This window comes from Chlorocebus sabaeus, chromosome 1, assembly GCF_047675955.1.
Source record: "Chlorocebus sabaeus isolate Y175 chromosome 1, mChlSab1.0.hap1, whole genome shotgun sequence".
NCBI lineage: Eukaryota > Metazoa > Chordata > Mammalia > Primates > Cercopithecidae > Chlorocebus > Chlorocebus sabaeus.
Genome location: NC_132904.1, coordinates 91,394,038 through 91,416,672, shown reverse-complemented (window position 1 = coordinate 91,416,672; position 22,635 = coordinate 91,394,038). Strand labels below are relative to the sequence as shown.

General features: G+C 43.6%; 1 protein-coding gene across 8 annotated transcripts in view; it reads right to left on the bottom strand.

The window, feature by feature from the left end:
• AMOTL1 (angiomotin like 1) overlaps positions 1–22,635 on the bottom strand; it is a 138,541-nt gene that overhangs the window by 9,270 nt on the left and 106,636 nt on the right. For 5 of the 8 annotated variants that reach the window (XM_038005311.2, XM_038005313.2, XM_038005316.2 and 2 more), the window contains 6 exons: positions 21,657–21,728; positions 17,083–17,228; positions 12,954–13,103; positions 7,313–7,503; positions 2,225–2,350; positions 913–1,139 (listed from right to left, as the gene is read on the bottom strand). In XM_038005311.2, the coding sequence (XP_037861239.1) occupies positions 913–1,139; positions 2,225–2,350; positions 7,313–7,503; positions 12,954–13,103; positions 17,083–17,228; positions 21,657–21,728 (912 nt within the window). The remainder of the gene's footprint in view (positions 1–912; positions 1,140–2,224; positions 2,351–7,312; positions 7,504–12,953; positions 13,104–17,082; positions 17,229–21,656; positions 21,729–22,635) is intronic. The other 3 variants (XM_008020572.3, XM_008020573.3, XM_008020575.3) reach the window with 1 other exon arrangement.

The window sequence follows — 22,635 nt, the reverse complement described above, 5'->3', positions numbered from 1 at the left end:
CAGGGGCTGCTGAAGCTACCAGTGGAGGAACTTCAAACAGAGATTCTGGCTGGGAGCCTTTGATCCCCCCAACTCTGTCGGGTTCATATGGAAGCTCTTATCCCCTCTGGCCGAGAGCAGCCCATCCTGGGGTCCTATGCTGAGGACAACTGGCTCTCAGCTGCACAGAGAAACGAAAACATGATCTGATGTGGGGAAATGCATCAAAGAAGGGCCAGACCCCCGGAGAGGCCAGAGTGCAGGGAAAGGGTGTGGAGGACCTGTGTGTGGGCACGCTGCCTGCTTCCCCTCCAGCTTGGCTAGCCCAGCCAGCCAACAAGCCCACCTGCCCCCAGGAAACCTACTCCTGGCTAAGACCACACTTAGAGAATGTTCCCCAAAATTCTGCCCATGCAACAACAATACAGCAAAAACTTACCACCCCCACCTTATGCGAGAGAGCACTTCTTCCAATGTCCTCTCCCCATTATCCCATTCTTCCCTCCCATGCCCCATGGGGTAAAGCAGGCAGACACTGTCCTCCCTTTTTAGACATGGAAGCAGAGATGGAGCCGTCATACAACTGGTCTAGAGCACAGCCAAGTTCAGAGGCGTGATGTCTCTAGGCTTTTCTATGAAAGCCTTTTGTGTTACAAGGGTCACCTCAACTTATAACAATAATAGATAATTATGATCTGAGTCAACCCATGGCTAAGAGCTACTCCAGTGGTGCAGTCTTTAGAATTTACACAGTGCTTCCACATATCTCACTGAATTTCTATAACTGAAGTATGATTGATTTCCCTCCCCACTTCACGGATGAGTAAACTGAGACCAGGAACTATTCAGGGACATTTCCATGTCCCATGAGTGGCAGAGAAGCTGTCTGATCTTGCTTTTCCAATCATGGCCTGACAGAGGTGTGGGGCCCACCTATGCTCCCCTTCCAGGTCTTCTCTTCCTTCTTTTCCTCAGCCAGCTGGCTGCTGGTAAGAGAGGTCTGGCGAGAGTGTGTCCCAGTAGCTGCTGCTATGGATGGAACGGAGCGGGCAGGACGTAGGCTGGAGGAGTCTGTCTTCCCGGCATCTTTACGAGATCGCTGCTGCAGGACCTTAATCATGGCATCTTTCTCTATGATTTTGGCATGGAGATTTTTAATACTGTAAAACAAAACAAAACAGTCTTCATAAAAAGCCACTTGGCTAGAAAAATTTGAAACATTTATCTCAGGCTGTCCCAAGGACTTTAATTGTAATTTAGGGATAGAGGATGAAGCACAGTACGAATCTTCAAATGTTGATAATCTCCAAATTGTTAAGACAGGTCTTTGGTCATAGGTCAAAAGAGTACACACTTCTCTGGCACCTTGGGAGACTGGGACTTCAGGGAGGTACAGTTAGAATGACTGGCCACATTCCTGGACCGAAGTGGGCTGGGGACCATATTTAGAGGGTCCAGCATTGGCGGCGGGGGCGGGGGGTAGGTAGGGGATAGGGAAGCATAAAAACTCTAAAGCCTCAAACAGGGTGAGCTTTCAACTAAAGTCAATTTCTCTATTTTCTAAGAAAAAAGAACCAAGATGAACAGGTCCTCTGGTAGAAGACGATTTTTCTGGAAGAATGCTGAGTTATTTTCACAACTTTGATAGTAACTCACTGAGCCTATCTATCAATGGCTCAACTACTCAGCCCTATTTTCACATCTGCAAAATAAGAGGTCTAGGGCTCCCAGGGTTCCACAAGTCCTCAGGTAGTGAAGTGGGACAGGCTAATTTTATTATGTCAAAAAGTCTGCTGGAAATTTTGTATAGCCCATCAGAAGAGTACATTAGCTAAATATGTTCTTTATTTTGGACTGGAATATATAAATTCTGGCTCAAAAACTCTGGACCTTTGGAATATAATGTTTCCCCTTTTCAGCTCATAATGTCACAGACACCAAGAAATAACACAGACATCTAAATTCTTCTGTCACTAGACTCAGCCTGCATCTTAAAACCTGCAGGTGACATGCAGTTTCCCCCAGAGAACTCTGGCACCAGACCCACTGCTGAGTGGAACCACATGCTTAGGTTGGAACCTTTTCCTTCTCTCCATGGCACAGCATGGGGGAGGAGAGTTTTTGGAGACCTCATGTTCACAGCCTTTCAGAACATGACAGAGAAGCAATCTGTTCTGGAAGGCCTGGAGTGTGAATGCAAACATGGGCTGGCGGGTCCCATGCGCCACACATAGCCGTCCCTTACGTGTATTCCATGTCCTGACACCTTCTGTTGGCCTGCACCACCTCCTCCTCCTCTTGCCAGATGTGGGCCTCCAGAGAGCTCTCTCCGTAGCTGCCATTCCGTGAATGGTTGATGATCGTGGTGTCCCTGGCAACACAAGGATATGCGTTTGATCACGGGAAACCTTCTTGCTTTGTCTCAATGCAAACAGACACAGAACGGAGAGGCTGGTGTTCATGCTGGAACAGAGATCAGTTCTGCATCTCCCACTGGCCCATGAAGACCTTCCCTCCCAATTTCCCCAGCTCAGTTATCAATCTCATCTGATGCCCATACAGAGAAAGGTGTAAATGCTTGTGGAGAGGTGACCACAGGGTGCTGTGCTAAAACTCCACAAATTCCTTCACCCACTTTTCCTCTCCTGAATTCTGTCCAATTCTCTTCCTAAACTAGATAGAATTAAGCAGTATCTAAGGAAAACAAAAAAAATTCAAAAATCAAGTCCCCTCTGCCCTGTGACTACATTATGTATTTAACAACAAGGCATGTTATGAATATGTAAAACGGGCACCTAGAGATTTAATCTACTAACATACAGACACTATTATTATTATATTTGTTGGTATTTCCATGGTTGTACTTTTTCATGCTTGTCCTATGCCTCACCTTTCCCATCAGAGTTTAGGTTTTATTTCTGTTTATCGCCCATATAGCATAGAATGCCTACTTCAGTATTTTACAGTAAAATGGGGGCTCAGTAAATACTTAAAACTGAGACTGGTCCTCTCAGAGAGTGAGGCTCCAAGCTGAAGTCTTCGTTCATGTTGTATTCTGTCTCACTTCTTGTTTTATGGGCCCTGCCTGGGATGCAGGTCAGGACAAGGTAATAGGCATCCCAGGGCCCAGGGCAGAAAGATGAAGGCAGACACTGTCCTTGACAAGTTCAGGTGAGGTGGGTGCAGTGAGGGCAAGGGCAGACACAAGTAAATTAAGAAGCAGTTTCACTGCAAGCATCTGTCTGACTATAAACAACCAGTCACAGATAACTATTCCTGCCACTGGTTTTGACAATTGCTGCTAACTAACAATGATTAGTAAAAATAAGATCACTGCATCATCTAAGTGATATATCTCAAGATGAAAGGCACGATAATGGCTCTGACTACATGAGTACTTAATTAGTAAGACATAATGTAGCCAAGTATTTCACATGTTTTTAACTTCATATTCCAATGTATAATCATACTGAAAAACTTTTTTTTTTTTTTTTGAGGTGGAGTTTTATTCTTGTTGCCCAGACTAGAGTGCAGTGGCACGATCTCAGCTCACTGCAACCTCCGCCTCCTGAGTTCAAGCGATTCTCCTGTCTCAGTCGTCCAAGTAGCTGGGATTACAGACATGCATCACCACATCTGGCTAATTTTGTATTTTTAGTAGAGACGGGGTTTCACCTTGTTGGTCAGGCTGGTCTCGAACTCCTGACCTCAGGTGATTCAACTGCCTTGGCTTACCAGAGTGCTGGGATTACAGATGTGAGCCACCGTGACCGGCCTGAAAACTTTAAAGCTTTTTTTTTTTTTTACAGAATAGCCCAAAACAGAAAAATTGAGGCCCCTTTAATGACAGCTATCAGCTTCACACAGGGACTGGGTAGGGCATGGTACACATGGTCTCTCATTTAGTTCTCCCAACTTGTGCACGAGGTATTATTATCCTCAATTTCTAGATGAAGAAACCAGGGTTAGGTGACATTGCCAAGAATACTCAGCTAGTGAATCGTGAAAATTGATTCTAACTCAGGTATTTATGACTCCAAAGTCCATGCCCCTAACCATCACTCTATACTCCTGCAAGTTTCATATGTCTTTAAGAATAAGGTCTCAGCAAAGATGAGTAAAGATAAAAACAAACCAGAGGGCATATGTGAGAATGTGGTTCAGAAAAGTGTAGTGTCATTGAAAATACACTAAAGGCCAAGTGATGTAGAAAGCAAACAAAATGCTTTAAACATATTTGTAAAATTATAAATTCACACTATGGTGCACAAATCATCAATATAGAAATTAGTGGCTAGAAACATTTTCAACAAATTTACTTTTGGAGACTCTACATGGAGCTGGAAACGAATCTAAAAATTCATGTTTACATTGCCAAGTAAGGATAGCAAACACAATTAGATAAAAACAACTTAGACAGTAAACATATAAAACTCAGAAAGAAATATTACATTGCTTTGAAATTTTAAAAAATTTTCAAAACCTTCTGCACACATAGAAGATAAGCTGACTCTCTAAAAATTCTGACCAACAGCATCAAGAGGTGTAAAGATGGGAAAACCAGTTGGTGTACATAAGTTATTTTCTTTGTTTAAAAATCATTGCTTATAAATATAAAGCATGCATCCGTAGTTGAAAAGTCACAAAACTAATGGCTGGAAATAGTCATTTTTACCAATTTGTCTGTGGCCATTTAGCACCTGCACCTAGTCAATAAGAGCTCAAAATGTGTACCTTTCTCAAAAACGCTTCATTTTCCTTTCTCTTACTGAAAGGAAAAAAGCAACGCTGAAATGACAGAGGTTTTCTTTGAAAAGAACATTAAGATTGGGGCTAACTATCTGAGGTTCTCTGAACCTGTTCCCCCACCCAGAAGGGGCAGTCTGAAATGGGGAGGGCAGTTGCTCACAGAATTATTAGATGCTTAATAAATACGTGTAAAAGCAAAGAAGGCGGGGTGACGGGGATGGAAAGGGGCTCCCTCTACCCATCCAAGACTTCAAATAAGGCAGAGAAGGGGAACAGTGGGACTGGGTAAATCCCACAGAACTCCTGCTCTCTGGGGTAAGAGTAATTTCCCCTTGCACAAAGGATAAGAATAAGGCTGGGCCTAGAATCCTGTGAGCGGGTGATTGTGATTGGGTCTGTGGTTTCTACTCGCCCCCCACCCTCCCTCCTCTGCCCACTACAGGGTTTATGCTTTGGACCCATTCATTACCCCACTCCTGATTTTTACTTTCTAGTCCCATTCATACTCTCAGGGCCCAGGATCCCAAACAGACATGTAACGCAATAAACCCACAGATGTTAAAACAACAATGACACGTGGAAGCCCCTGTGTCATTCCTCCAAGGTCACACATTTACACTGCTACTGGGGTTTTAGTGTCCTCAGCCAGAGCAATGTGGTCAGGTTCCCTGCTCTCATCATTTATATTTCACATGTGATGTAAGTGACACACAGAAGGGCTTGTCCTGGATCACACACGCACAGTCAGGAAGGGAGGGAGAAGCCCTGAGCGCAGGTGTCCTGCCTCCCTGTGCAGCATTCTTTCCATTACAATCACAGGGAGGAAGGAAACTCCCAGGGCAACCGCGTGTAGCAGTGCACTAGACGACACATGTCTAAGAAGGCCAGGTCTCTCTGTGACTTTGTGATGACCTGTTCTCTTCCTCGGAATGAGAGAGGAAATTTAGTTATTAGCTTAGAAAACAAAAAGCTGAAAAAAAAAACATTTCAAGTATGTAAAAATCAGCCAATGTTTCAAAAGCCTTCCCTGTGCCCATCCATATACTGCAAGGGCTGAACTGGAGGCTGCGACTTCCCTCCAGCTCTCAACCCAGTACCCCGGAGCTTCACCGCACCGTCTCAAGTGTCTATCCCTCCTCCCAAAGTCTCACTCTCATGGATACTGCGGGTTGCTTCCCATCAAAGTGCAGACACACATAAACAACGTGGAAGCACAGAAAAATGATTCCCAAACGGGCATTTTCCACATGGGTCTGTAGGTCTTTCTCGCTGTAAGTGTGCTGTGGCACCCGCTGCAGACACTAACGCCCGAATGGTGGCGCTGCTTTCTCCAATTCCTGGAGCTAACATCTGAGCACACTACTGGGGATTCTCCCCTACTTTAGTAATGAGCCTGACAGCCAGTGAATAACTTCAAGAGTATCCCCTCTCCACCCCAACAGGCCTTCTCGTAGTCATTAAAAATATAGTAACCCATCCCAAGGCAATGTGGCTTTTACTCCTCTCTCAGTTCACGTCCTGTCATCCAAATAGCACCATAGCCCTTATTTATTAAGAAGTCCCATTTTCTGGATGCTCCTTTGAAATTTGAGGATCCTTTCCACATAAATTGACCCTAAATTTTGGTGAATTCTAAACAACTTTAAGTTAAATGCCCAATATAACTTATGGGCAGAAAGCAAACTGGCTGGGAGGCAGTGAGGGGCTGGATTGGTCCCCTGCACAGCCACCCACGTGTGTGCAGCGACTATGCATGCAGCTGAGATCCAGTGGCCAAAGGCAAAGAGTGCCTTGCTCACTCTGACAACAGTATGTTTTAACAGAACATTTAGGAGCTTTTTTTGTGAATTACTGCACACTTTGAGCTGGTTTATAAGGACAGAATAAGTTGTGCACCTACAAAAAGAAGTAAGGCAACTGAGGTAAAAACTGACAGTAGTAGAAAAGAATTTCAAACTATATGAAATCAGTTTTCAAGCCAGGCAGATCTCCATTTGACACACGGCCCACCACCCACTACCAGTGTGATTAGGAGTCAACCACTGTACCTCTCTAAGCCTCATTTTCTTTGCTTGTAAAATGAAGATGATAATAATATACCTGCTCACAGGGTTGCTATGAGGATTATCTATTCTTCTAGTTTGGCCCATGATATAAACCCAGCATTAAAAAGTGCCTTAAATATACTTTCACAACATCATTCTTGGTAATTGCACAGTATTCCACTGTGTGATGTACTTTAAATTATTAAATGAACCTCCTCTTGTTGAAATCTAGGTTGTGTTAAATGTATCGATATTTTCAACAACACTGAGATTAACTCTTTAGACATTCATCTTCAGGCACTTATATGATATTTTAAAGATAAGTGTCTAGAACTAGAATTGTGGACTCAAAGGGAAAATATATATTGCCAAATTACCCTCTAGAAATGTTATACCACTTTGCTCTCCAACTAGCACTATAACCACTTAAAAATAATTTTTAGCTGACCTCACTCCCTAGGATGGGTCTTGGACCTCTCTGGATAGCCTGTTTGTTTTGCTGATTGCTTTTACGACCACCAGAGTTCTACTGGTCTCACCTCTCAGCTGCTGCGGTGGCCGCGGCATTCATAGCAAAGTGTCGGATGGTGCTCTCCTCCAGGTACTTCTGCTCCCACTTCGTCATGTCGGCCTCCAGGGCCAGGATCCGTTCCTCCTTCTCCCGCACAAGTTCCAGGAGGGCTGGGGCATTGTATTCCGGCACGTTGGCTGGCTGGCCATTTCCATGTTTCTGAAGGAGTAGAAAAAAAACATCTTGATGCTCAAAACCACATCAATGCTGTCTACACAACTGCCCATACAGAACATGAAGTTCCCCAGATCCTGCAGCAATTCACACACCATGCTACTTCACCTCCAAATTCCTCTATTGTAGTTAATTCTCATGGTGCTCTGCAAAACAGACAGTATTATCCCAGTTTTACAAATCAGAAATGAAGTTTCTGAGGGATTACATTAATGATGCAATGTTCCTCAGCTAATCAGTAGTAGGGTCAGGATTCAAACTTGGGTCTATCTCTGCAGGTCAAGGCCTTTGCATGACAAGAAGTGGCTTGTCAAATGGCATGCAGTTAATTACACCAAAAGCAAGAATAGGAATTAAGTCTTGGCCTCCTGGTCTAGGGTACTTTCTCCAGAATTCCACAAAGTGATTCCAGCTGTTTGTTTCCCCTAAGGCTGGCGGGAGAAAATGGAAGGCAAAGGAAGTGGGAGATGCCCTAACTTGCATGCTGCCTAACTGCAATGCTGGGAAAGGAGGTATTCATACCTGCCCCACTCAGAGGCCCGAGAATGAGAATCAAACTAGATAATGCATATGAAACCAGAAGACCTCTAGCATAAGGCAAGCTCATTTTTCAGTCTTTTCATCTGTGTCAATAAGAGAAAATAAAGCCATTTTCTGGATTGCTTACAAACTGAGGATGTTCATACTTCAGAATCTTTTTCCTTTAATTAGGTACACTATTTCCTCTAAAGAGCATGACACAGAAGAAGTTGGCGTTCTGAGAAAGTTCTGCCTTCAGAGCAGCAGCAGAGAGAGGTCATCTCGGGGTCTCAGGGTTAGAGGCCCAGTCAGAGTGTGGACCAGGCTCCCTAGTACTCCAGGGAGAATGATTTCATCCCAGCTAGTCTATATCCTGGGGTACACATTCCCCTCATGTTTTCCAGTGATTGCAAATTTTAAACGCAGAGCTGGGTGCAAGATGAGAGGCATGTGAATGCTTTACCCAGAACCACATAATCCCCTAGATTAAGAAAACGGCTGGGGAATTACCCAAAGCAACAGCTGGGCAGTCGAGCTGTACTGATGGAATCTAATCGTATCAGACAGGAAAAAAGAAATGGGTCTATGGATTTTTTGTAAACCAAATTTTGTTTTTATTCGATTTTTTTTTAAAGCTACAAATATAAATTACTCTAGGAAGTGGTATCTTGCCAGTGACCAACATTTTAAGTAGGAACACAGCAGAAGGGCACACCTATCCTCACCTGACCTGTGCAGGAAGGGCACTGACTCCATCTGGCTAGGCACCTAGCCTCAGGCAGGAGAACAAATGAACCAGTCCAGCGAGATGACACACTCCCTTATTTTTAGAAACTTTCCAAGAAAAATCTCCCATGGCCTCACTAAGCTGCCATCTATGCTTGTCAGTTTCTATCTAAATCCCTTCTGTCACCATCTCAGCTGGCTTATTTTTGCAGAATCCTCTTAACCTCACATGAGATCATGACAACCCTTCATAGCCCCCCCAATTCATGTCATTAAGAGTTATTTACATAAATGCATGAATGTCAACATTCAAGGGTACAGAGCTAGCATGGTCTAACGGGTAAATGTGCTACTGAGAAAAACAGATTGATGGTCAGGTGGGCCAGCTTCTGCCGCCCATTCAGTCAGCTAGACGGCAAGTATTGACTGAGCATGTACCATGTGTCAGGGATGCAACAGTGAACACTACAGATTAAGTCTTCGCCCTCAATGTGTTCACGTGGGAAGAATGTCCTCATTAGCTACATGACCTTGGGCTGGTCCCTTTAACTTCCCTGTGCCTCATTTCCCTTTTAAAGAACATTCTTCAAGAACCTTCTCTCTTCTTTCTCATAGGACTACTGTGGAAGTAAGATGTGAAAATTAATTTGAGCTCTTTGTAAAAGAGATAAAATTGTAAGTTCTTAAAAATGTAAATTCCCCTCTCTCTTTTATCTTTTTTCTCTTTCACTTCCCTCCCAGTTTCTAATGATGCCGAAGCACTATTTGACCTCCCATGGTAGAGGGGCAACTGCTTATAAAACAGGAACTGTTGATTAAGAGCTTTTCTTTCTGCTAGTCCTATTGTCCCAACCTATCTTTCTCTCTCCATCCCCCTTCAGTAAGCCACACATCTGTTGACCTTGTTCTCAATGAGGCTGGAAAATCTGGGGTAATGGCAGAATTTGGGAGAGGGTACCAATGAATGCCCTAAAACTTCAAATGACTCTGAAGGTACTGATGGCAATGAAAAAACAGCAGTGAGAGTGATTTGCTTTTAATCAATTGCTAAGTGCAAGGCATTCCAATAAGCACTTTGTTCAGATTTTATTTGTAGTTACAAGTGTGAGGTAAGTATAATTTATTTGCTTCACTTTATAGATAAGGAAGTTGAGGTTCAGAAAGATGACTTACTCTAGGCTACTTTTCTGGTGGGAGGCAGGATTCAACTGTGGCTGGTTTAACCCTGGGGCCCATGCTCGGAATCAACACACGATTCCATGCCTCTCTGCTCATCCTCAGTGTACCAGCCCTTCTGGAAAGGTCCAGAAGAAATAATTGGAGCTGACTCGAGGGCTCTGTGTTGTTAGAGGGGGCCAAGTAGACGGGTTCAGCTGTGTCCCGGCATAAGTCAAAGGGCAGAGCCCTTGTCTGGGCTGTTGAATCAACAAGAACTCTAAGCCGCACCTTCAAAAATCTCTTCAGAATCATGCCCTATGGGAAGTGGTGGGTCCATGCGGTTGCTCTATTGTTCTGTTGAGGGTGGAGATGACCAGGAGCTTTGTGACAGTGGGACCCCAGCATGCTTTCTAAAGCTGTCAGATAACTGCCTTGGACACAGGGATGAAGGAACAGGGTGTGGCGTGGATGGCGGAAGTCTTTCTCCAGGTTGCCTGAGGTTGCTGCCCAAGAACTGGCAGGCACGTTCATGAGCTGTGTGAGGGTGAATGAGGAGGAGGGGATCAGAGAGGCCCTGGATCCCCTTTCCCAGACAGGCTGAGTTCCTCACATGACCCCATGTTCTCAAGTAGACTCCGAGTCATCCCTGGTGAGGCCAGCAGAGCTGCCCCCTAGACCAGCCCACAGTCCCTCAAAATGAGTTTAGACACACTTTGCCCTTTTTACAGTATCTGCCACATGGAACTAGTAAAAACCTCAAGATGTTTCCAGTTGATTTTTTTGTAATAACGTTTTAACCGTTTTTTCGGTTATAAGATCGTGTATGCTTACTGGGAAAATCAGAAAATAAAGAAGTATTACAGGAAAAAAAATAAGAAGGCTGAGCATCCCGAACCTGAAAATACAAAACCCAAAACACTTCAGGTCCCAAGCAATTCAGATTAGGGATACTCAACCTCTACTTAACTTTTTAATGAGTATCAAGAGCAACAGGGAAATAATCCCTGAATGTATTTCATATCATAGGAGGCAGATTAATGCTCTCATTAAAACAACAACAACAACAACAACAACAAACTGTAATGTTATTTTTAAAGAGATGCTGAGCATCACAGTTCTGTTTAGACTGTCTCCTCCTCTTTGGTCTCATGTCAGTCATACACAGCTGGGGGTCTGCCATCAGCTCCCGAACACACATTCAAAATGAAAGCAGAGTAATTTCCCAGGAGAGCCTCAATTCTGAAATTTCTGTCCCCCACTGGTGTTCCTCAGCCTGTCAACAGCCTTCATGCAGAGCAGGAATGTTGTTTTTGCCTGCCTGAGGAAACTGTGTGGGTGAGCGTGCATGGGTCTGAGTGTGCATACAGCCAACTATCCTCTGTGGCAATTAAGATACTTTTCAAATAATTCTGACATTATGTTTCTTCTTGATAAACAACAAGGATAACGGAGGTAAGTCTGGTTTCACAGCACGCAGAGGAGCCAAGGAGAAGTAATCTAACTGTAGGGTGTACACAGCATATTAACCGGGAAGGAACATTCTTTTTGTGCTCTAAGAACCAAGATGTGCCCATTTGGTCAGCCAAAGAAAGATTCATCAGTGTCTATTGTGGGCCAGTGCCATACCTGGAACCAGGGAGAACCCCTGTCCTCAGTTGGGGAAGTGAAGATCTCAGCAACCGAGCAACAGAGAACAGCTGAAGGGTGTAACTCTGTGCCAAACTATGTGGCACAGTTTATCAGTATTAGAAGTCCACAGACAGACCCGCCTTTTCTTATGAGCTATCCACCAAGCTAAGACAGTGGGAGGTGGAGGTGGGTTTCTTAGTTTTCTGGGCAATCTCACTAACACCTCCTTCTCCAGCCAAATGCATACACCCAGAGGGAACTGTACGGGCCTGCCCTGCGAGAGGGCTGAGCTGGCCTGAGTGTATGCGCTCAAGTGTTTTCAAGTGTTTTAACCACAACCACTATGCCCTATCCAGTAGATAATTCCATGGGGCTCTGCCTTGCATTTCCCTGGTATCCCAATTTAGAGCACACCCTTCACCAGCTGCATAAAGGCCTCTGCTCATCATGCTGGGTGAAGGTGGACAGGCTTGTCTGGGGCCAGGAGCTTTGACCAGTCTTCTTCCTGCTTGCTGTGGTGCAGGTGAACTCCAGGCTGGGCTTTTCATTCTGTGCTGACTCACAGCTGAGTTACAGAGAAGGACAGGCAGCAGGAATAGGAGCTTATGGCCAATATTATTTCCTAGGGATGGTCCTACATCCCTTCCTCTCCTTTACCTCTGAAAACTCACTGATCATCATGTGCTACTAATGTCACCTCTTATTGGCTCTTCCCTTCAACTCCTCCACGAGTTCTCACTGTCACTACACCCTAGGCTGCACCGACAACCTTCAGGCTGGCCTCTGTGACTTTAACATCCACCCTCTGGATGGTCCTCTGACATCAGAGGGCTCTCTCCCCGATCTCTTGCACCGTATTTCTCTCCAGCTTAAAAACCTCCCACTTGTTGGTACTCTGTTGACTACAGGAAAAAAGCCCAGTCTCTCAGCTTGACCAAATGCCCTCCACAAGTGGCCTTAGTCTCCTCACCAGCCACTGCACTGGGCATTCTCCCCTAGCTACCTGCACCCTGCTGCCCTGGACCTGCCATGTTGTTTCATGGCCCTGTCCTTTACCATATTCTCCCTCTACCTATGATGTTCTTGCCCTCAAATATCCAACAAACTCATCTTTCAATGTCCAGCTCAAATGTCTTACTCTCTGAAGTCATCTAATGCTGCATTCCCCTCTCCCTAGCCCCAAGCTGGTGACCACTTTCTCTCTGTGAGGACATCTGTCACTCCAGTAAGTGGACTGCTCGCCTTCTCTCCTGGTCGTTGTATGGGTTCACTGAGGACAGGGAGTTCCTGTTTCCCTCTGAATCCTGTGAGCAAGGTGCAGCATCTGGTCCATGGGAGATGTTCCATACATTTGCTGAGTGAGCATATCTAATTCTTTCACCAGTCTATGCCCAGTTCCTTACCTGCTGGGTTCTCAGCGCGTCCAGCTCTCTCTCCAGCCAAGTCCGCAGTCTCCGCTCCATCTGCTCTCGCTTCTCACATGCAGACTGCAGCTGGGTCAGGGCCTGCTGCAACTTCTCGACTTTCTCAACATATGCTTGCTTCTCTCGTAACTGAGTGGAGAAGAGTAAAAAAGCACAGAATTTAGACCACTGATTCTCAAAGCTGGGGTGATTCTCAAAGGAGGTAGGGTCAGATTACCTGGAGATCCTATTTAAACTACAGGTTGGCCGGGCGCGGTGGCTCAAGCCTGTAATCCTAGCACTTTGGGAGGCTGAGACGGGCGGATCACGAGGTCAGGAGATCGAGACCATCCTGGCTAACACGCTGAAACCCCGTCTCTACTAAAAAAATACAAAAAAACTAGCTGGGCGAGGTGGCGGGCGCCTATAGTCCCAGCTACTTGGGAGGCTGAGGCAGGAGAATGGTGTAAACCCGGGAGGCAGAGCTTCAGCCCGGGCGACAGAGTGAGACTCCGTCTCAAAAAACAAAACAAAACAAAAAAAAACTACAGGTGCAGGTACCTCCCACCTCTCTACTCCTATCCTTCAAGTGCACTGGAACAGAAAAGATTTACACATAGGCTGCCAGTTATACCTACAATGGCTAGGATGTATGAAATTGAAGACCCTACTGGGGTACTGCTTTTGGTAATTTGTGCAGCTACCTGCTTTTGGTAATTTGTGCAGCTTTGAGCTCAATACTTGTTTATTGCTTAATAATTGCTGCATTTTCAGGCACTGGAAGTGAGGTAAATAAAGAGTTTTTGCACGTATGTTTATTGCAGCACTATTTACAATAGTAAAGACATAGAAGCAACCCAAATGCCCATCAATGATAGACTGGATGAAGAAAATGTGGCACATATACACCATGGAATACTATGTAGCCATAAAAAGGAATGAGATCATGTCTTTTGCAGGGACATGGATGAAGCTGGAAGCCATCATTCTCAGCAAACTAACACAGGAACAGAAAATAAAACGTCGCATGTTCTCCCTCGTTAAGTGGAAGCTGAACAATGAGAACACATAGGCACAGGGAGGTAACAAAACACACCGGGGCAAGTTGAGGGGTAGGGGTGAGGGGAGGGAGAGGATTAAGACAAATAGCTAATGCATGTGAGGCTTACAACCTGGATGATGGGTTGATAGGTGCAGCAAACCACCATGGCACATGTATACCTATGTAACAAATCTACACGTTCTGCACTTGTATTCCGGAACTTAAAGTAAAATTAAAAATAACATAAAATAAATAGAATTAAAAAAAGAGTTTTTGATATCATGAAGAAATGCTTATTCTACAATGTCAAGTGAAAAATCCAGAATCAAAAATTAGATACAACATTATCATAATGATGTCTATCTATCCATGAAAAAAAGGCAGGAATGAAATACTTAGAGCATTAAGCATGCTTATCTATATGACAGAATGGCAATTACTTCTTTATTCTTTTCTATATTTTTTCGAGTTTCCTATAATAAGCATAAATTACATTTATAATAGAGAAATTAGGGATGTATGTATATATGTATGTGTACCCATTTATGTATGTGTGAATAAAAAAAAAATCTTATTATAGACATCTATGGAGTAACTTTGTCCTAAAGATTTCAGAGTCCTTGATAGATTAGTTGGCAGGCCTGAAGAGATGGGAAGTGCATAGTGAATATTCAACAACACAATAACTGAGGAGATGGAAATTAAGGTTAAAATAATTTATGGAAATGTCACATCAGGTATGGATTTAGAATTATGACCAACAACTTCCAACTCTTACTCTCATACTTTGTTTTCTTCCAATTAGGAGTTTGGCCCATGTTCATAAATCCTGGGCATACTGACAGCATTCTGAGAACTGGCTAGTGCCAAAAATCAGGCTTAGGCATCGACTTGATTTGGTCCTGGGTGAGAAGATACCGGATGCTATTTCCTGTCATTCTGCACCTGGGTGTATTCAATCTTGAGTTCAATGATGACACTGGCAAGTTGGAACACGCTAGTGATTCAGCTGCTAGGTGAGCTTTCTGACTCAGCAGGCAGCACCGCTGTGAATTATACCTATATCCTGTCCTAGCTGAAGTCACTGGAATAAAATGGAGATGCTTTCACCTTTCAAAGAGGAGAGAGCAACTTTACAGACTTTTTACATCTGTTCTTAGGATCAATTTTTATCTGGCCCTTTCATTCCTTGTGATTTTGATTGCTCAATTCCCCTAGCTTCTGAAGACCTACTAAGTGAAGGTTCCTACAGCCTAATCTGACAAAAGATTTTGTGTATGTGATTCATACACCACTTACCATAACTTCCACTGAATACACTTCTCTGAATGTGTAGCCACTAGACTATAAGTACCAAGAGATTTGCCTATTTTGGTCCCCGCTGGGCAGAGTGAACAGGGCGTACCCAATGCCTGGAATAGCGCTCAGCATTTAGTAGGCACCCAGTAAGTATTTGCTAAATGAATAAATATTATCCTTAAGCAATTGCAAGAAGTTTGAAGGCAGGAATCTGTCTCCTTCACCTTTGTATCAACCTTAATTCTAGTAAGGCATATATCCTGATGAGGATGATTAATAACAGTAATTACATCAGTCAACACTGTTGGAACACTACCATGCCAAGCATTGTGCTTTATATGTAGTATCTCATTTAATCCTCCAAATAATAACAGGAAGAGGAGGTAAAGTCCTTTATTATCTCCATTAGAGATGAGAGAAGTCTTCAAGGTTATGTGACTTGCTTAAGGTCACACAGCTGACAGGCCATACAGCCAGGACTCTCGTTTACAGCTGTCTGCTCTAGAGTTCACTCTTACCCATCATGGTAAATGACAGTAGGCTCTCAGTATCTGAACTGAATGAAGACCATTAAAGGAAACTCTAATTAGAAAGGAGTGATGCTGGAAGCAGACCTATGAGACATTCTGGAGAGGCTACATTCAACCAACTAAAGATTTCACATAAATATAGTGATAAAAAAGACCCATATTGGTTGTTATAACTTGTCTTCAAGAAGCTCACAATGAACTCTTACTTTAATAGAAATATTGAAACTAAAAGATTTTTAAAACCACCATTTTCCTTAGCTCCACTCATGGAGATGGAGATGTCATTTTAGTAATGACAATAATGAGAAGCCCCAGCCTCCCTTAAGCATAACAGATCTCCTGTCTTTAAGGGGTTGAGGTCACTTTCTGTGGCAAGTGTTTTCATATTTGATACGTTCCTTAGTGGCAACATGGAAGATACCATGGGGGCTGCCGCCCCGGATCCTTATGCTAGTATTAAAATGGTAGTTTCTATGCAAGACTTATGGGGTTTTAAAGGCTTCTAATGGGCAAGACCCTCGTTTACTCCATCATCTTCCTCTTCAGCTGCTTTATCCTTCTGTTTGAAATTTGATGAAACATCCCTGTTACTTAGCATCGGGGGAGGTTTTCTGAAGAGACAGTTTTTTTAAATTCAACAACAGTTGGGTTAGTAACAATACTGTTTCCTCTGTGCCCAGCAACAAGCTAAGCACTTTTGTAAGTGCTCAGTAAGCCTGCTCAGATAAGCCTGTGTAACACAGAGGCACCTGCCGCCACCACCGCAGGGCGCTGGAAGGTGCAGGGCAGCAGGCCCCTGGCTGCCTGGCTAGGCCTCTGCTCATTTTCTTCTTCATCTATAGCCTGGATTCCTTAGCTTGGACCTCAGAAATGGTCATTTTAATTCCTCAGTCAGGTTGAGGAAAAGGCTACCTCATAATGCTTAAGCTAAAGGGTTGATTTCATCAGAAACTACTAAATGCAATGCATGATGCCTGAGTAGGACACATGTCAACCGATGGGGTGTAGGCTGGGCTTCACACCGAGTGTGAGTGCTTTGCTGATGGGATTCCCCTGTGCTTTTCAGACTTTGCCTGGCTCTAGAATGCATAGACTCTGTTTTTATTCACTTTTATTTGAGAAGTTTCCCATATTCCTCCCCTGTCTCAACTCCTTGGAATTGGCTCTGGTTAAGGTAGTTGGGTTAGGAAAAGAAAGTGGAAGCCCTCTGGGCTCTGCTTCCCCTCTTCCCCACCAAATCCCCACAGCCTGGTCTCACCTCCTCTTCCAGCTTGATGACCCTGGCCTGGGCATTGCTCAAAGCCTGGTCCAGGATCTCAATGTGTCTCCGATGGTCCTCACTTGCAGTCCGCACTGCTGCTAACTCCATTTCTAATTTCTCCTTTTCCTTCAAGAATTCTTTGTCTAGAAGGGAAACAAGAACAAAACTACCTCTATCAGAAATTGCTCACCCTCTGGGCTCATGGCCAGTCTACATCTGGCAAGGATTAAAAATAAAAAGCATGCAAATAACGGAGGACTGAATTGCTGTTTCTGCTCCCTTTTAACAGTGGTGGTATGGAAGGTAACGGTTTTCTCAAAAACCACTGTCAACGCTAGATACATTCCAGGCCACATTGTGAACAGTACACAAAGAACCAGTGACCCCATATTCTCGATAACTCACTTCTCTACAACACTGACTTTCATACTTCAAATTAATCTTGTATCTACGATTACATTTTATGCTTACAACCTTCCCTGCTTCCATTTTCCAAATCTGTGATGAAAGAGTGGGTAATATTAATAATAATATTAACATTCTCATTCACAGAAAAATAAACCAAGTCCAGAGAGGTAAGCTCTTTGCCTGAGGTTAGAGAGCAGAGGGGAGCATCAAGCTCAGGCTTCCAATGTCCGGGTAGATCCTCTTCCCATATGACCTGGCCCCACAATTTATCCTTTTTCTGCTGAAAAGGGGAAAGGGACAAGGCTTTAAATTTAGGAAAACTGCTTTTCTCTCATTCAATGATAATGTAATGATGGCCATCACTGCCTCTCTTTGCATGTAGGAAGCCAAGACTGGTGTGCTCTTAGTTACCCATCATCCTATACAGACTTCTCTACTGTTTTAGCTTAAGCAGGCAGTCGATAGTGTCATGGGATGAGCATTTCTTATTGAAAATACTTTTCATGTTGCAAAAGCAATATGTTGTTTTTTAAAAATAAGACTACTTAGATACGTTGCTTATAATATGGAAAAACTTGAACAAACAATACATAAGAGATTGGCCAAATAAACTTCTAGAAACTCTCTGATAGGATACAGTCATTAAAATTAAATAAGAGAATACTAGTGACATGAAAAAAAGTCTCCTTATTGAAAACAGGTAGTTACAAAACCGTATGCATACTATTCCGTATTTATAGAAAATGAGGCATAGAATTACAATAGTAGCAGCAACAATAGTAGTTAGAAATGGATTTCTGTGTGCCCACACCATTGCAATGTTCCATACTGGCTATCTCAATCCTCCTAGCAACCCACGCTGAACCATAAAGAACCCAAGTCTGGAAGTGACACCAGTGGTTAACGGTGTTTGCATGCATTCACATTTCCGCCTATATGCATTCGTTAATTTAACGAATAGTTATCAGACATTAAGGACCAACACTTGTGTTCTGAAGCAATAGAAAGAACGCAGCACACTAACAGGGCAGAAAAATGTGGTTTTAAATACAGGGCATGGAAATTAAAATGACACTGTAAGGCTGCAAATATCAGATAAACTCACAACTTTAGAGCCAGAAAGGATCACGGGAAACATCAACATCTAGTTCTCCCTCTTTTGCTTCATTGCTGAGAAGAGGAAAGCCCTGAGGAGCAAAGGCAGTTGTCCAGGGTCTCCCAGCCAGTGGGGACAGAGCCAGGGCCAGAATCTGGTTTTCCTGATGTCCCAGTACAATGTCCTTCCTTCTTGACTGCACAACCCTTGCATCGTCGAATTATGTCAACGGAATCAGAGGGCAATGGAACAGCTTCTGAATCGACAGACTGAAGGAGCTGACTTGTAAAGCTAAGCGGTGGCTATGCTTCCTAGAAGCAATGGCATGCCCTGAAAACAAGATGAGGCCACCAAGATCCTGACTCAGAGCAGAGCATTATTTCTGGGTTCTTTATGCCCCACTGTGGTGACCCTCTACACTGTCCCTTTTCCCTTTCTGCGGCATTTGAAATGATGCCTCTGAAACGTCCTTCACAATCCGTGGAAAACAGGCATGTGAGAGACCTAAACAAAGGGGTCGGTGGCAGCCCACTAGTGCTACCCACCCCCATCCACAGCCCTGAAGGGACCAAAGCACCTCACTCTGTGCAAAGTCACTGATATTTGACCACCTAATCCTAGGTTTGGACAACATCTCAGTGGTCATAGTGCCTGCTGGCCTTGTCCAAGCTCTGGAGGGCACTCAGGCATTACTAAGCAGGCATCCTGGAAATAAAATAAACCCCAGGACCTCAGAGCTTCTACCTGGTTATCAACCTAAGCATAAACATTCTTCTCTTTGTTGAGGGCCACCAAGTATACACTGATGTTGACAAGAAGCAGTAAAATGATAGTCTGAGCTCAAGAATAGAAGCCACAACCAAAGTTTCTCATGTTCTGTAAATCAGTGATGACTATTATTGTTGTATCACAATGATAGCTCTTTAGATAGTCCTGAGTCAACAAACATCCCACCCCTCCAACACCCCCCGCCACATACATACATGATCTCAGCGTTTGCTATTTGCTTGATAAGCAGTATCATATTGTAGCTAAAGAAAGGATTTTAGCATGAGAAAGACCTGGATTCAAATCCTAGGCTCACTACTTTATAATTATGAGGCCTCAGGTGAGGTATTTAACCTCTCTGTGCCTCAGCTCCCTCATCTATCAAATGGCAATGGTAACATGTACATCACAGTGTTGTTATGATGATGCTTATAAAGTATAAAGGGACCTGAGTACTCAGGACTTTGTTTTAGTTATTATTGATTCCCTGGGCCAATAAGAGCGCCTGGCTCAAAAATATTGTTGAATGAATGAATGAGTCTTTATTATGTGCCAAGTTCAGTGTCCACTGAACAATAAATCATAGCTCCTGTTAGCTGTTAGGTATTCAGTATCCTCGTGATCTCCTAACAGCTTTTGTTATACAGTTGTCCAGTCGACCTTACAACCCACTGCTCACTTACAAGCCGCTACACATCAGTTGGCTGGTACTGACCATGGATACCTCTGGTTCCTTCCGCTGCCCAGGCTCCCTAAACCCCACAGTGTACACTACAGACAAACATGTGGAGATTGGACAAAAGCTACAATCGTTTCTGGAGTGTTTTGCAGACCTCTGAAATTCATGGGTCAAACATCTCTGTCCTGAATTTGGTGACTTTAGACTTAAAGCTCCAGCATCATCACTTAGTATCACTCATACTGGTTAAGAACTCCTTGTCCATTGATAGGCAGTAGTGTTGTCAATTACAAAGTTCTAAAAACAATGTTCATGACAATAGTAATAACAATATCTTCCCATGTTTGTTGAATAAGTACTGTGTTCCAGGAATGGTTACTTATAGTAGTCTCTTTATTCTAAGTTTTCTGTAGGAGGTAGGCAACATAATTCTTATTTTCCAGCTGAGGAAAATGCCACTAAAAAAAGGGTAAGTAACTTGCCCACAGAGGTGATGATCATCAATGGCAGAAATAGAAGTTGCATTTATATCTAATGTGTGTTCACAAACATGGCCCTGTACTGCTCCTCCTCTCCAAGCACGCATAGGGATAGAAGAGCTCCATTACAACATAGCTTATTATTGCACAGATTTAAGTTATGTCACAGGTCATATATCTCTGAAAACATAGCAATTACATTCACATGTGTATCCATTTACAAATATTAACTAACGAAGCATCTACTACACAGAGGCATCAGAGTACTTGTTAAAAGCATGGGTCTAGAATCAAACTGCCTGGGTTCACACCCAGCTCTTCCACTTATGGTTCTGTGACTCGGGTAGTACACAAACCTCTTTGTGCTTCAGCTTCTTTGCCTTTAAAGTAAGCATCACAATAGTACCTATTTCAAAAGGCATATAGTAAGTTCCCAATGAATGTCAACTTTGATAACACTGTGGTTATTACTGTTGTTACAGGAAGTATGATAAATTCTGGGGCTGTGAGGTGAGTAGGATATAGCATTCTGTACCTGCTCTGGTGGGAAAAGATGCAAAGACGTGGGCAAAGGCAACGTGACAAGGTGCTCTAACAGATGTGAGAACACGGGAAGGACAACTAACCCAGAGCAGGGAATGAGGAAGATGGGGTTTCAAGGCAGTCAGCCTACAAGGTGGGCTAGCTATGCTCCCCAACTCTTGGAGACATGGGGACCATGAAGTGTATCAGACTCACTCAAAGGGGTCATCCTTCGGGAGATAACAAGGGAGAGTCCCACGGTGAAACCACCTCATAAGAAGGTCCTTCAGTTTATTAGCTAAGCCTCTTCAGATGGATCTTAAGAAAGACAAGTCTCGTGATGAATTTTTGGTAGGGCTCCAATATATATACTGAGAATTCCTAGAACAGGCAAGTTGACACAAGGGAATTCTTGCCCAGAATGGTCTGTTTACTCAGTGGATATGAATTACCCTGAACTGTGTGGCGTAGGGAGCTGTTTAGCTTGATGGCTCTCGTCCCATTTACATAGAAGGATGTCTGCTCCTACACTGTTTACTCTTACACAGCACAGCGATGGCACAGGCTTTGTGGCCAGGCCGACCTAGTTTGATTTTGGCACCTTCACATAGCAGCTCACCTTGGACACATGACTTTACCTCTCTGAGACTCCATCTCCTCAGATGAAACTCACAAGATCTATTTTGCAGAACTGCAGGTGAGGATTAAAATAAGTATCAGTAAAATGCCTACCACAGGACTTGGCACATAATATTAATACTTGATAAATCACAACAAGAGCTAACATACATTCCTGGGGACTTACCATGTCCCAGTCACTGTTCCAAGAGCTTTAAAACATATAATCCTCCCATAAGCCCCATTTGACAAATAGAAAACTGAAGCAAAACAAGCTATGACACTTGTGCAATGTCGAATGGTGGTCCTGTTTGTGTCTCCCTTGCTTGAGGAAAGAACACAACTGGTAGAAAGAAATAGGCCCAATAATTCAAAGACGTCCCCTTTCTGTCTTACCCTTCTTTTTTGTCAGTTCTGGGTAAGGTTCCAAGTGGACACCCTACTGACACTGTTTCTGTGATTACTATCTGAGCACTAAGCCTAACTGCCAACTGAACCGTGGGACAGAAGACCCTGTTCTACCGTCTTAGCCACTTCTGTTAGGAAATACTGAGGGTGGATGTGTGTATAAGGTCAGGGCTCTATGTGTTGTGCTACAGCTTCAAATTCAGTGCTCCCACTTACGGCTGGGGCTTCTGAGGACAGCAAACCTGTAAGCCAGCACTTCCTACATAGGAATTCATTTCTATGGCTTTCTGATACAATGAATTTTTGAGAAGTTTTTCCCTACCCCATGTAACTGGAGAGAGAGAGGAGTCCAGCTACTGCCTGCTTGATCAAGGAGTATCTAAGTCACTGGAGTGCTTGGTAAGTCAAAGATAGGTGTTTGCTATGGTTTGAATATGGTCCCCTAAATTTCATCTGTTAGAAACTTAATCCCCATTGTAACAGTATTAAGAGGTGGGGCCTTTAAGAAACGATCAGGCCATGAGGGTTCAGCTGTCATGAATTAATTAATGCTGTTACTGTAGGAATAGGTT